The sequence below is a fragment of the Diabrotica virgifera genome, chromosome 9 (genome assembly GCF_917563875.1).
Source record: "Diabrotica virgifera virgifera chromosome 9, PGI_DIABVI_V3a".
In the NCBI taxonomy this organism is placed as follows: Eukaryota; Metazoa; Arthropoda; class Insecta; order Coleoptera; family Chrysomelidae; genus Diabrotica; species Diabrotica virgifera.
Window position 1 is genome coordinate 7,220,370 of NC_065451.1, and position 13,299 is coordinate 7,233,668.

The window sequence follows — 13,299 nt, forward strand, 5'->3', positions numbered from 1 at the left end:
GTCGTAGTATACATGCATCTTAGTGGCAGTATATCTCAGAAAATTGTGTTGGGCAGCCTCTAGTTTCAGTTTATGAGTAAAGTAATAGGGGGACCAAATTGTGGTGTTTATCGATAGGTTTTCGAAAAATATTAAAAATCTGTTTTTTGGTTTCTCATTTGGAAGTGTATTTCTCGAGATATTAGACTGTTTCTATAATTTACCTATGGTATCAGGATAAATCGTTTTTCCCAATTATAGCTCCATCTATCCACAGTTCGAAAAAATGTCTTGAATAAAAGTTGCTTACTTTTACGTAACGAATCCAAATCTGCAAGAAAAACTAGGGGTTTCCATTTAAGATTGTAAAGTTACCCCCCACCCCACCTCCAGGGGGTGTAGTGGCGGTTGGTGTTTGGTGTCGTTGGATAGATTTTTGAAAATGATTGAACACGTATTTTTCAGTTTTTCGATCCGATGTTTAGTTCGCAAAATATTCGACCTCCCCTACTTTTGGGACACCCTATATAACGCAAATAAGCTATAATCATTTGAAATGTGGTTTTACAGAAGGATGCTTAGAATAGCACTGACACAGAAGAAAATGAACATGGAAGTATTACGAGAAACAGGTAAAGATTACAAAATAATAAACACAATAAAAATAAGAAAGTTACAGATTACACTAGCTGGGACACATAATGAGAGGACAGTGATATAAAATGCTAAGATTGATAATACAGGGAAAGATAAGAGGAAGGAGATAAGAGTTAAAGAAGAAATAAATAACTTACCTAAAAACACAATGAACCTTGCTCATCTGACTATACTTGCTCAATCTTTGAAGAACAGCTGCATGCGAAACAAGCTGGGCACTCAAAGAATGTCTCAAATAACTCAACACTAACTGGTTGGCCCCAGCGCCTACAACGGCTTGTTGAAGGATACAATCAGCCAGATTATACACATCTCCGCTAACTCCTCTAGGCAGGACTGTTTTGATGTTGATGCCCCATTGTAGATCTGTCCATCTTTCTCTCCAAGCCCTTAATAATAGTGCTTTAAGGCAACTAGTCTTGCTAGTTGTTTTTGATTCCATTACCATGATTGGGTCGCTGTTATTTTACTTATTTTAATTCATTCTATTTATTAATTATCAAATAAACATTGATTTGTGACAGTTGTCAAATTTGCAGGTTAAAGTTTTTCTTCTTTTTTCCAAATCTAGCTAAAAAGAAGAAATTCACACTCGAATATAGATCCTGACCCACTACTTTGCGCCATGTAATTTGGGTTGCCTACTGCGAACTTTTTACATGTTTACGTGTATGGCACTTATTAATTCTTTACCGAACATTTTCGTCAAGAAAATGAAATACCTACTCAAAAAGCAAACGCACAACGCAGAACTGTGGACAGTAGAAATGATTGAATCGGAAAATTTATCTAACAGCTTCACTGTTCAATTGGTAATTATACAAAGAGTCTACATTCTACCACATCCAATACTATTTTAATATTAAATATCATGTAACCGCAGTAAATAGTAAATATCAATTTTTATTATCACTAAATAGTCTTTTCAGCTTTTTTCTAAAAACAATTTTAACGGTCATATAATATTATGATCATTCACACATGACATAATTAGCATATAAGCAAATCACACAATATTATTATGATTCATTGAATGCGCTTCGCAATTAAAATCTAGAGTTTAAACAACTAATTAAATTTCGTCAGCTCTAGCTTTTCACCGACCTTCAAGTGACTACATCTATTGATTTTGAATTTTGAGTCTAAACTGTCCCAAATTTAATAAAATTTGTGATTTTTTATATTATCTAATCGTTGTTTTATTTAAGTCAAGCATAGCCACAGATCAATCTTTATAGTAATAACTTTTCAGTTTCATTTCTAAGTACATCTAAATAGGTACTACCTACATAATTTAATTTATTCATGCCTTACAATGTGAATTTTTAAAGTGGTTAGGTAATATAGCAAAATTTTATTATTTATAAATTTCTTTCATACAGCATGACTTGCTCGAAAACCATTTAGATACCTTTTCTTTGTAATATCTATAAATTAATAAATTTCCCATTATACCAATTTCTATTTGTATGTAATATTTTTTAAATAACTCAAAGGCCCATTTCGCCGATTCAAGTTTATATAGGCAACGCAAATTACACGGCGCAAAGTAGTGCATCAGGATTTAGACATAATCAAATTCATACATAACCTAGAAATTTGTTTTAAGCTATGGTTTTAAGTTCGAGGCTTGAGGGTTATAAAATAAAACATGTATTTACGTTAAGTTAAAAGCTCAAAGCTTAAATAATTTAAGTATTTAAGATGTGATAATTTGTAAATACATTAATGAGACTATTAATTCAACAATGCCGAAAGAACAGTACCGTGAAACAGATGTGGCGAGAAAGATGTAAGTAATGAAATATTTTGCAATAACAATTTCTTATTTTGGTGTTAATTTTTTGTAGCTCCCATGTCAGTTTTGGAGTGGAGAGTGCTGAGAGTATGCAACAGCAGTCTCATATCCATGTAGTGGCCAAGAATCTGTATAATCAAGATGTTCAAAGAACCCCAGTTCCCTTTGGTGTACTGGATAAAAGACTGGTAAATAAATAATTTTATATAATTCATTCATTCATTAAGCACTACAATTCCTAGAGTTTATAGCGTACACAATGGCATTCAAAATCCTATTCTTGGATGAGGTTGATTACTCCTCCATGTCATTTATAGCTTGCTGTATGTCTTTGCTGCTGCTGTGGGTCTCTTCCATTTCTCTGCACTGAACTTTCCAATCTTTAGCATTCATTGTTCTTATATCCTCTTCTACATCATCCAGATATCTTCTAGGCATTCCTCTACATCTGGGTCATAATGGTGTTCCGTTAGTTATCCTTCTCAACATATCTGAGTGTAGGTGTCTCTGTATATGTCTTATCCAGTCTAACCGAGGAGATTTTATGTATATTTTCTCTCTTTAATTCTTCTTCAATTATGGCATTCGTTCTCATTTTTCTTTCTCCCTCTCTTGCTACACCATGGCCCAGTATTGTTCATTATTTTTCATTCAAATGTCAGAAGGCTATCTTCCTCTTTCTTGTTAATCGTCATTGTTTCCATCCAGTATGTAACAACAGGTCTTATTAAGGTCTTATATGAGGCCCAACACAAGGAGTGTGACATTTTTAGGAAATTGGGTTAAATACAAAAAATTGATGGGAAATAAGCCACAATTTTATCTAAAAATGATTTTATTAACGTTTCGACACCCAAGTCAGGTGTCGTTGTCAAAATGCAAAATAATACTAAACAAACAAAAATGTTGTTGCTTAGTAAAAAATTCTTCTAATAATTTATTTAATCTGACTCATTTATATCGGCAATTCAGACACGTATTATACATTTTAAAGTAGATGACTTTAAAATGATATTGCCAATATTGATGAGTTGCGCTCCTGGGACGACTTTACTAAAAGATAGTTCATTCGATTACATGAAATCAATCCCAACTCAAGAATATCCGCCACAAAAAATCATAGCATGCGATCTGTCTTTAAAAAGACAACCAAATGCAACGGTAGCACTGAAATTCTCGCGTTAGAGATTTCATAGTAAATCACGAGGGAAAACCAGGAAAAACCTCGTGACACTATCCCGACATCGTAAGTATTTGGGTTTACATTTAGTTTACTCTCAAAACTAATACCAAACTCTGACTTGATATTTAAAATTTTAAATAATACTAAAATACTAAATATGTACTAACTCAATATGTTACTGATTTACTAATTGTGGTATTTTCGTTCTATTGACTTCCTCCTTTAATATGGGTAACCACATCCTACTGCATTCTACCGAGGAATTTGCGACACAATTGGTTTCATTTAACATAATTAGTTAATTATGTTAAATAATTGTAATAAAATCATTTTTAGATAAAATTGTGGCTTATTTCCCATTTGAATATACTTGATTATAAAAATGCCACAAGAAAATAGCTTCAGAACAAAAAATGGACTCCCAAACACATAGAAAACATAGAGGCTTCAAACTTTCTACATAAACTAACAATAACATGATCAAAAATGACAGGTCATTGAAAACATGCTAAGTAGTAGGTAATACGTCGGTAAAGAGTTCTAAAAACAACTGCTTTTTATATAAAAGCAGACTAACAACCTAAAAATGAAAGAAATAACACAGAAAACACAAAAAATCGCTGATATAACTTAATTAACCTATGAAATGCCACTAGTGTCAAAATTTGATAAATGTCATTAGTGTCAAAATTTTATAAAGTGAAGTAAACTTGCCTACGGTTGGACCAATTACAAACAAGCATGGCCTACGGTTGGACCAATTACAAACAAGCATTACAGCGCGGGAAATTTGAATCGCTCCTCTTGGTTTAAAAACAAACCATAGATTTTTTAAAATTTGTCTAGAACTTTGAACGACGTTTTCTCAAAACTTTGCCCTTACACCCCTTGTGTTCTAAGGGCCTCATATAGGTTCATCTTGATGATATTGTGGAGGTTGTTAGAAGGATGCAGTGGTTGTTAAAAAGAATTGAGATATTTTTGGATGCTAACAAGTTAAAACTTAATGCGAGTAAAACAAAGTCAATGATAGTCTCTAGTCGATATAAATGAAATAATATAAGTATGGAAAATTTGAAACTAAAAGTTAATAATGAATGCATCGAATGGGTCAATGAAATTAAATATCTTGGATTTATACTAGATAACACACTCTCTCTGAAACCTCATTTTCAATATATTGCAAGAAAATATCTAAAAAATTATTTTTCTTTAATAGAATTAGCAAAGATCTATCATTATTTTCAAGGATCACTGTATTTAGAAGTATAATTCAGCCCCATTTTGACTACTGTTCAAGTGTTTTATATTTAGGTGATAAAGGATCAATTCAATCATTGCAAATTTTGTATAACAGAGGTATGAGAACAATTCTTCAATGCAATCGCTACACACCAATTGAGATGATGTACTCTACTTTAGGTTGGTTTTCAGTTCAACAAAGGCTTTACTACCTTACTATGGTTTTCATTTTTAAATTGAAAAAAGGAATGTTGCCTGCATATTTAATTGAATATGTTACATTGAGGGGTCAAGTTCATTCATATACCACAAGAAATATTGAAGATTTTGACATTCAAAAAACTCATAAACATAACACAATGAAATCCTTGTTTTACAAATGTATGAATGAATTTAACCATCTTCCCCCCAGTGTTAAGAATGCAGTGACAGTTCAAATTAAAAAAAAAATACTGAAAACATATATTTTACCTGGAAAAATTTTTTTTTTAATAAGTCTGTATGTGTTGTATATTGCATGTATTGTATATTGATTGTTACATTTAATTAAGCAAATTCATATTTAAATATTGTTAGTAGGATTTCTATTTCAATAAAGAATTTCATTTGGTTCTCTTATTGTATTTGGTTTAAGAATATCATTTGGCTTGTGGCTGGTGCTTTTTCTTTTTTTAATGTCTGTAAGGTTGTCAAATTTCTTTGTTATTTTACTATCTTCTTCATTTTCCTGGTACCATACATACCAAGCAGGCTTCCTTCTATGTTGTATCTGAGGATGAGTTACAGCTATACAATTAGTAAATTAGCATTTTGGATTTTTTGATTATTTGTATGGTGTGTGGAAGACAAGTTACATTTTCCTAATATTCTTTACATATTTTTTACTTTATATACCCGTGAGGGAGGATTTTAACCCTCAAAATCCCCCTGGGTGCGACATAGTTTAAATTAATAGTGATATTAATGTAAAACATGTATTTTAGGGTACAAATTCAAAAGGTTCACCTTGCCAGACATGTGGAAAAGACATAAACGACTGTGTAGGCCATTTTGGCTACATTGACTTAGAATTGCCCGTATTCCATGTGGGCTACTTCAGAAGTATAATCAATATTCTGCAGTCAATTTGTAAGAAATGTGCTCACGTTTTATTAGAAGAATCAGATAAACATCTTTTCAGAATCAGACTGTCAAATCCCCATCTAAGTTATATGACCAAAAAAGCCATAAGGAAGAAAATCAATGACAAATGCAAGAAAAATAGCAAATGCCCGAATTGTAAAGAGCAAAATGGTTTCGTCAAAAAAATGACTGCTAAGGCAAGTACAGGTAACTCGGTTTTGAAAATAGTTCATGAAAGAAATAGGGAAAAAGATAAGCAAGTGTTATTAGAGGATCAACTGAACGAGTTTTCTGTAGCGATTGAAAGCAACCCTGACATTAAATCTGCCTTGACTGGAAGTCCACTTGGTGAGATTTTGACTCCGATAGATGTACTCAAACTCTTCGAAAGGATTCCTGAAAATGATATATTGCTGTTAGCTATGGATCCAAGGAGGTAATATTTTTTCTTACAACTTGTTTTATATGCTACCAGTGATACAGTGACTACAATTACCAATTCATTATAAATGCTTGTGTATTTCATTATTAATGTTTATTTAACACGTTCGGTGCCCATCTTGAACAAGCGCGCCACTTTGCTATTACCATGTACTTAAATTGTTCATTGAGTAACACAGTACTACTGACAACACACATGCGTCGTCTGTACCTTCGATGAAACCGTCCTGATGACACTCATGAGTCATGGGCACCGAATGTGTTAACATATGGCTACATCACAGTTTAGTTTTTGTGCATAGGTACGTCAAGAAGACAACACATTACAAACAGTAATTAACAATAATTAATTTTTACAAACAAAAATTTTGTTGCCAAATGTATTCAATTGACTCTTTAGTCGCCACTAAGAAATCGGACGGATTGCCATTGTAGGATCTGATCGAGCATTCCTCCACTAGATGTTTGTTTTGCAGCACTGCAATCTCAATTTGTAGAGGGTATTTTCCCCATCTGAAAAGTGAGTTGGAGCACCGTAGCACTAAAATGTGTTTGAATTTTCAAGAAAGTCTCGAAAGCACTGATACAGCGACAAAACAGCATTTTAAAAGTGCTAAAGGATGCAAAAAAGTATCAACTGCAATCAGCGTCAATAGTGCGTTATTAAAACGTTAAACTCATCAGAAAACCATTGCAAAAAGCACCCAGCAAGTGTTGGGAAACCGAATATCCGGTAAAACAATCTAGAAGGCGTTGAAAGCATCAGAAAAGCATTGCAAAAAGCACCTTATTGGCGTTGGTAACCATGGAAAAGGACTTAATATCCAGAAAGTGTTGGAAAAGCATTGCAAAAACCACGAGGGAGTCTTGGGAAGCACCAAAAAAAGTTAATATCTGATAAAAAAGCTGAAAAGGTGGTGAAAGCATGTTAAAGCATTGAATAACAATTAATATTCAGCAAAATGTCGAAGAGGAGTTCAAATCATAGGACAAGTATTGGGAAGCGTTGAGTATTGGTATGAGTGTGAAAGCATTGTAAAAATACTAAGAAGCATTGGGAAGCATAGAAAAACCTAATATCCAGTAAAAGTGATGAAAGCATCGTAAAAGCGTTGCAAAAAGCAACAAGAAGCATTGGTAAACGTTGAAAAAACGCTTGGTGGATATCCAGTAAACGTATCAAAAAGACGGTAAAATGATTAGAAAATATTTTTGTGAACATTTTTAAATCGTTAAATACACTGCGGTGCAAAAAAATCGATCCACTAAAAATTTGGTAATTTTTGATGTTTCGAATTTCCTAAACCTGTTGTCCGATTTAAGTGATTTTTTACCACGTTATAGCCTTATTCATTGACAATATCGCTATAATAATATTATTGCTAGAAAGTCAAACTGTCATTGTATACCAGGTGTACGAATCAAACTGTGTTTTTTCTCAAAATTCGCATCGGCCTGTGGATTATTCTAGCATTTATAAAACACTGAAACTAACAACCAACTATAGCCTCAGGGCCTCAGGTTTTCTTAACATTTTGTCTGTCGATTCATTCGCTTATGTTGGATAATAAAAAGTTAAGTACTTTAACAACTGGCCATGTTCGTCATCAATACAGTGTGTTTTTAAATAAGTGCGACACACTTTAAGGGGTAATTTTACATGAGAAAATAATGACAATTTGCTTTATAATCATATGTCCGCAAACGCTTTGTTTCCGAGATACGGGATGTTCAATTTATTTTACAAACTGCCGATTTATTTATTGCTTTAAAACCAGTAGAGATATGCAAATCAAATTTGGTGGGTTTTAAGACGTAGTTATTTTACGAATTTAATATTCACCATTGGCGCGCACACGGTATTATAACCGATAATATTAACCGTACGCACGCCAATGGTGAATATACAATTTTTAATTGTATGTTAAAAAATGTGCAATAACTACGTCTTAAAACCCACCAAATTTCATTTGCATATCTTAACTGGTTTTAAAGCAATAAATAAATCGTCAGTTTGTAAAAAAATTGAACATCCCGTATCTCGGAAACAAAGCGTTTGCGGACATATGATTATATCGCACCTTTAATAAAAAAAAAAAGAAATAACTCAAAAAACACAGTTTGTGGGAATTTGCAGTCAAAGTTTTTAAGTTTTGCACAGTACAGGTTAAAAATTAATTTCACAAAAATCATACGGGTTAGAGGAATTCTAAAGGTTGGTGTGGAGAGTTTAATTAGTAAGCTCTTAGATTTTAGTAAATGCTAATCCTCTCGTCTATTGTTAAGGGTACAAATGTGTTGTTCTTTTGATAGTTTATAGTTATTTCACTTTATGATTAAACATATATTCTGCGCCGACGAAATAATTCTACATGATGCTCTTTTATTGCTAAATGAACTGTCATGTAAAATAAACAATTAGGTTTGTTGCAGTTTTGATGTAAAAACTTTTGAGTTGACACTGAATTAATCCTAGTTGTTTCTATATTTTCTTAAACACAAAATGAATTTTCGTTTCCTTTATAATAAAATACTGATTATTCGTTTATTTATCTTTATTAACAAAATTGCCTGATTACAAAATTAAACTAAAACATAAGTAACACTATAATAATACAATGAAAAGATGTTAATACATTTTAAAAAATAAACGGAAAATATAAAATAGATTGTTTCAAGAAACTTGTGTGGCTACTCTCAAATATGGCACAACGTTCCTTTAGATAGCAATGCTTGCAAATCTTTCCGTTTGTTTGTACTCAATTTTTGTTTTTCTGTATAGGCGGGTTTGAATGCTATTTCCGTTATTGATCCTATTTTTTTTTTCGTTTGTTCCTTACATCTACCTGTTTATAAGTCTCATCCTTTTATGACGTCTTATAAAAAAATATGTAGATTATCTTTGTTCACTTGTATTGCTTTGATTTTGTTTCAGTTAACATTTTTTCCCTCAGTATTAATCGTAAAGTTATACCCCAATTCTTCTTGCAAACCTTTTAAATCATAAAGTGATTGGTAATTCATCTCGTGCACAATTAAAGGTGGGTTCGATTTTCTAGCATTCCTTGTTAAAGTTACATATTGGTCTGGAGTGTAAATAGATCCAGATTTCAAGCTCTTTTTAACTTCTTTCTCAATAAGACTGTGCACACTATCGGCTTCGTTCTGACTGTGGCCCCTTATTAAAAATGTATGTGTAATTCTCTTAATTTTTAACGTGTGCACAGCGAATAAATACAGCGACGTTATATACTAATTCTTGTTTTGGCCACAGCAATTGTCTGAATAGAATATGACTTCTTTTTCACCATCGCCCTCTTCACTTATATTTTTTAAATAGGCCCATATGCAAGAACCGATTTCTATGGAGCCTCGTTTTGCATCACATTTAGATCAAAAATAACAGTGTACATTTTTATATGCCTGCTTAGATTCTTTCTGTCAGTTCCGACACCGTTAAATTGTAACAGTTCAGTTTTGATTTATAATAAAATGAAGAAGACTGATTGACCTGTATGACATTGCAGCACAGCTAGCTACTCTTACATTTTGGCTGACTTTGTTTCGGTCATTTAATTTCTCAGCACTACTCCAGTTTTTTTTTTCTTTTAAATTTGATTTATATTTTTGCTCCAGGTCTTTATTTTCATTAACATTGGAATTGTTGTAGGTATTACACACAGATCGCATTGATCTTTTTTGGTTGGAAACCGATATTAAATTCAGTAGTAAATATTTTATAATAGGTAATATATGTACCAATTTCTTTATTGTTTCGCTCTTGTTCTAATTTAAAAACATTGTATAAATCTTTAATGGTTTTGCTGCCTTCTATGTATTCTCTTGAAGTAGAAGCGCGTAGGCAGTGAGATTCAACCCTTGGTATAGAATTAATATGCCCTTGATGTCGGTCATCAGTTCGGGATCATTTTTTCTGTACTTGCCATGTTTTCCTCTTAAATCATCCAGTGCAAAACCATTTGTATCAATCTTAGTCTGTATTGTAAAAATCATGCGGTCAGAAATATCTAAAGTTGATTTAAAAAATGTTTTGCACACTCTAATTTTGACATCATTTATAACAAAATGGAATAAAGCCTGGTTGCAGCGCCTAGGATTCTCAGCGTTTGTGTACCTGTACTTAGGTTGAATATCATCCATACAAGAATTTATGTATGCTCTTTGCTTTAGCAAACTGCCCAATTCCCAGAACTTGCAAAAAATACCATATATGTTTGCTGTATTGATATTCTCGGAGCACTTAAGTCTGCTCTTTTCGGTACATGGCTCTTTCAGACAACGAGCGGGGATAGTTTTTTTTTATTTTTTGACATAGATACGTAAGTTTACTATTATTATGTAAGATACTATTACTGTTTGTGATAGAAACAAGTAAAAGCCTTAGTTTATAATAAAAAAAATGTGTATTTATACATATATTAAAGTAATACAAATTGAAACTTACTTCTTCCGTAGTTTCACATTTGTTATTAACGGGTTTTTCATTGATGGAATTATTATCCAATGAGGAATTTTTCGCTACTAATCCAAGTATTTTTGTGCCCTAGACTAGAAGACGCCACTCTAAAACAAGAGTATAAATATTATACCGGTTAGTTAGACAAGAAGCTGATAGTCAACAAGAATCTAATTAAATTGGATTATCAAAAAATAAGTACATAAGTATCAATGCGAACATCAAACCATTGCATATTAAAAGTATTACTATTACAATAAATAATTATTGTTGATTTTATAATAAAGTAAAACAAGTCAAAAACGTGAAGGTTTCTAACTACCTATCTAATAAAATAATAGTAGAATATTGAAATAATACGTATTGTACTTTAGTAATTTTTTAAAATTTTCATTAGAAACTGCATAAAGTTGAAATAATACGGCACATAATAAGAAATAATTTCTACTAAAATGAACTAACTCATAAATGAACTAACAAATCTTCAACTAGTTTTCTAATAAAGTGAAATAAATCTGAAAGATTACACTTTTCTAAAAAGCGATAGCAAATAATATATTTACTCGTTAGTAAAACACAGAACTGTTTCGTATTGTATCACTTTCTTTTAAAATACCGGATATCTTACCTCCAAACACAGCCGGAGTATAACTGAATTCCACCACTTTACGAGTACCGGTTTGTGCAAAGGCGTTAGTAAAAAAGAGCGGGAAAATCATTTATCTCTCTCATTTTCATCATTTTAACCTGGCTGTTAAACGGAACAGGTTCTTCTCGTCTAGTTATTTCACTTTATGGTTAAATCTCAAAAACCATGAATTTTGAGTTATTTCGCTTTTTTATTAAAGGTGCGATATAGCAAATTGTCATTATTTTCTCATGTAATATTACCCCTTACAGTTTGTCGCACTTATTTAGAAAACACCCTGTTCTGATGACGAACATGGCCAGTTGTTAAAGTACCTAACTTTTTTATTATCCAACATAAGCGAATGAATCGAAACACAAAATGTTAAGAAAACTGGAGGCTCTAGTTGGGTTTTTATTTCAGTATTTTAAAGATGCGAACTTTGAGAAAAAAGCACAGTTTGATTCGTACACCCGATATACAATGACAGTTTGACTGTCTAGCAACAATATTATTACAGCGATATTGCCAATGAATAAGGCTATAACGTGGTAAAAAATCGCTTGAATCGGACAACATGTTTAGGAAATTCGAAACATCAAAAATGACCAAATTTTTAGTGGATCGATTTTTTTTTGCACCGCAGTGTATTTTAAACATATTCATTTTTAGGTCTCAGCCAAAAGATCTAATCTTCACAAGATTACTAGTGCCTCCTGTCACTATTCGACCATCAGTTGTCTCGGATTTAAAGGCCGGAACGTAAGTCAGTTCTATCTTATATAATTTCCAAGATTACAGTGTGATATGTTTTAGAAATGAAGACGACTTGACGATGAAGCAATCCGAGATAATATTCATTAACGATGTTATTAAGAAGCATAAACAATCTGGGGCTTCTGTGAATATGTACCAAGAAGGTTGGGACTTTCTTCAGCTACAGTCAGCGTTGTATATCAATAGTGAGTTATCTGGAGTGCCACTGGCTATGATGGTAAGGAAACCCTATACATTTTATGTATTACATATATTCATTTAAATCTTCTACTCAGTGTTTCTGTAAAGCTTTTTCGAAGCTCTAAATACTTTTTCAATGTTTCTAACTTTTTATAACACATTTTCGATGCGTTTAACACTGTCTTGAGACTTTTGCTAAGTTTTAAGCCTTTTTTCAACGGTTCCAATGCTTCTTAACGGTTTCTCAATGCTTTTAATACTTTCTTGACATCTTTTCAATGCTTGTTAACAGTTTTTTCGGTGCTTCCAAGTTTTACAGCTCCTTTTATGCCCTTACTACTTTCTGGACACTTTCAATGTTTTTTAAAGCATTTTTAATGTTTTTTATGTTGTTGTTCAGTACTATTAACTGAGTTTAATAATGTCTCAAGACTTTTACCGAGTTTTAAGCCCTTTTCAACGACTTCAATGCTTCTTAACGGTTTCTCCATGCTTTTAACACTTTCTAGATGCTTTCAAAGTATTTCCAATGCTTACTAACAGATTTTCATGTGCTTTTAACTTTTTACACAGCCTTCCATGCCTTTGTGACTTTCTGATTCATTTTCAATGCTTCTTAAGATTCTTGGTGAATACTATGAACTGTTTACAGTGTATTTTCTACGCTGTTAACTTTTTTAACAAATGTGTTGATTTTTACAATGCTTTTTACGCATTTTACTGAGTTGTTCGCTTTTAACTTTTCGCTATGACGCTTTTAACTTTTCACAATACTTTTTCTATGCGTTTCCGCATTCACGGTGCTTTTAAAGCAC

General features: G+C 32.3%; 3 protein-coding genes across 6 annotated transcripts in view; 1 reads left to right on the plus strand and 2 right to left on the minus strand.

Annotated features, from left to right (window-relative positions):
• Nucleotides 1-1,188, minus strand: part of LOC114325597 (mediator of RNA polymerase II transcription subunit 24) — a 135,317-nt gene extending 134,129 nt beyond the window's left edge. For all 4 annotated transcript variants that reach the window (XR_007701025.1, XM_050662660.1, XM_050662659.1 and 1 more), the window contains exon 1: nt 774-1,188. Coding sequence is in view for 3 of the 4 variants with exons in the window: in XM_050662660.1 (XP_050518617.1) it covers nt 774-1,084 (311 nt within the window). In the remaining variant the exon portion in view is untranslated. The remainder of the gene's footprint in view (nt 1-773) is intronic.
• The window catches only part of LOC114325602 (heat shock protein 70 A1-like), a 517,012-nt gene that overhangs the window by 500,465 nt on the left and 3,248 nt on the right, over nt 1-13,299 (minus strand). The gene's annotated exons all lie outside the window — the stretch shown is intronic.
• LOC114325609 (DNA-directed RNA polymerase III subunit RPC1) overlaps nt 2,228-13,299 on the plus strand; it is a 66,984-nt gene continuing 55,912 nt past the window's right edge. The window contains exons 1-5 of the mRNA XM_028273711.2: nt 2,228-2,428; nt 2,487-2,622; nt 5,843-6,417; nt 12,200-12,289; nt 12,344-12,521. Of these exons, the coding sequence (XP_028129512.1) occupies nt 2,385-2,428; nt 2,487-2,622; nt 5,843-6,417; nt 12,200-12,289; nt 12,344-12,521 (1,023 nt within the window). The 5' untranslated portion in view covers nt 2,228-2,384. The remainder of the gene's footprint in view (nt 2,429-2,486; nt 2,623-5,842; nt 6,418-12,199; nt 12,290-12,343; nt 12,522-13,299) is intronic.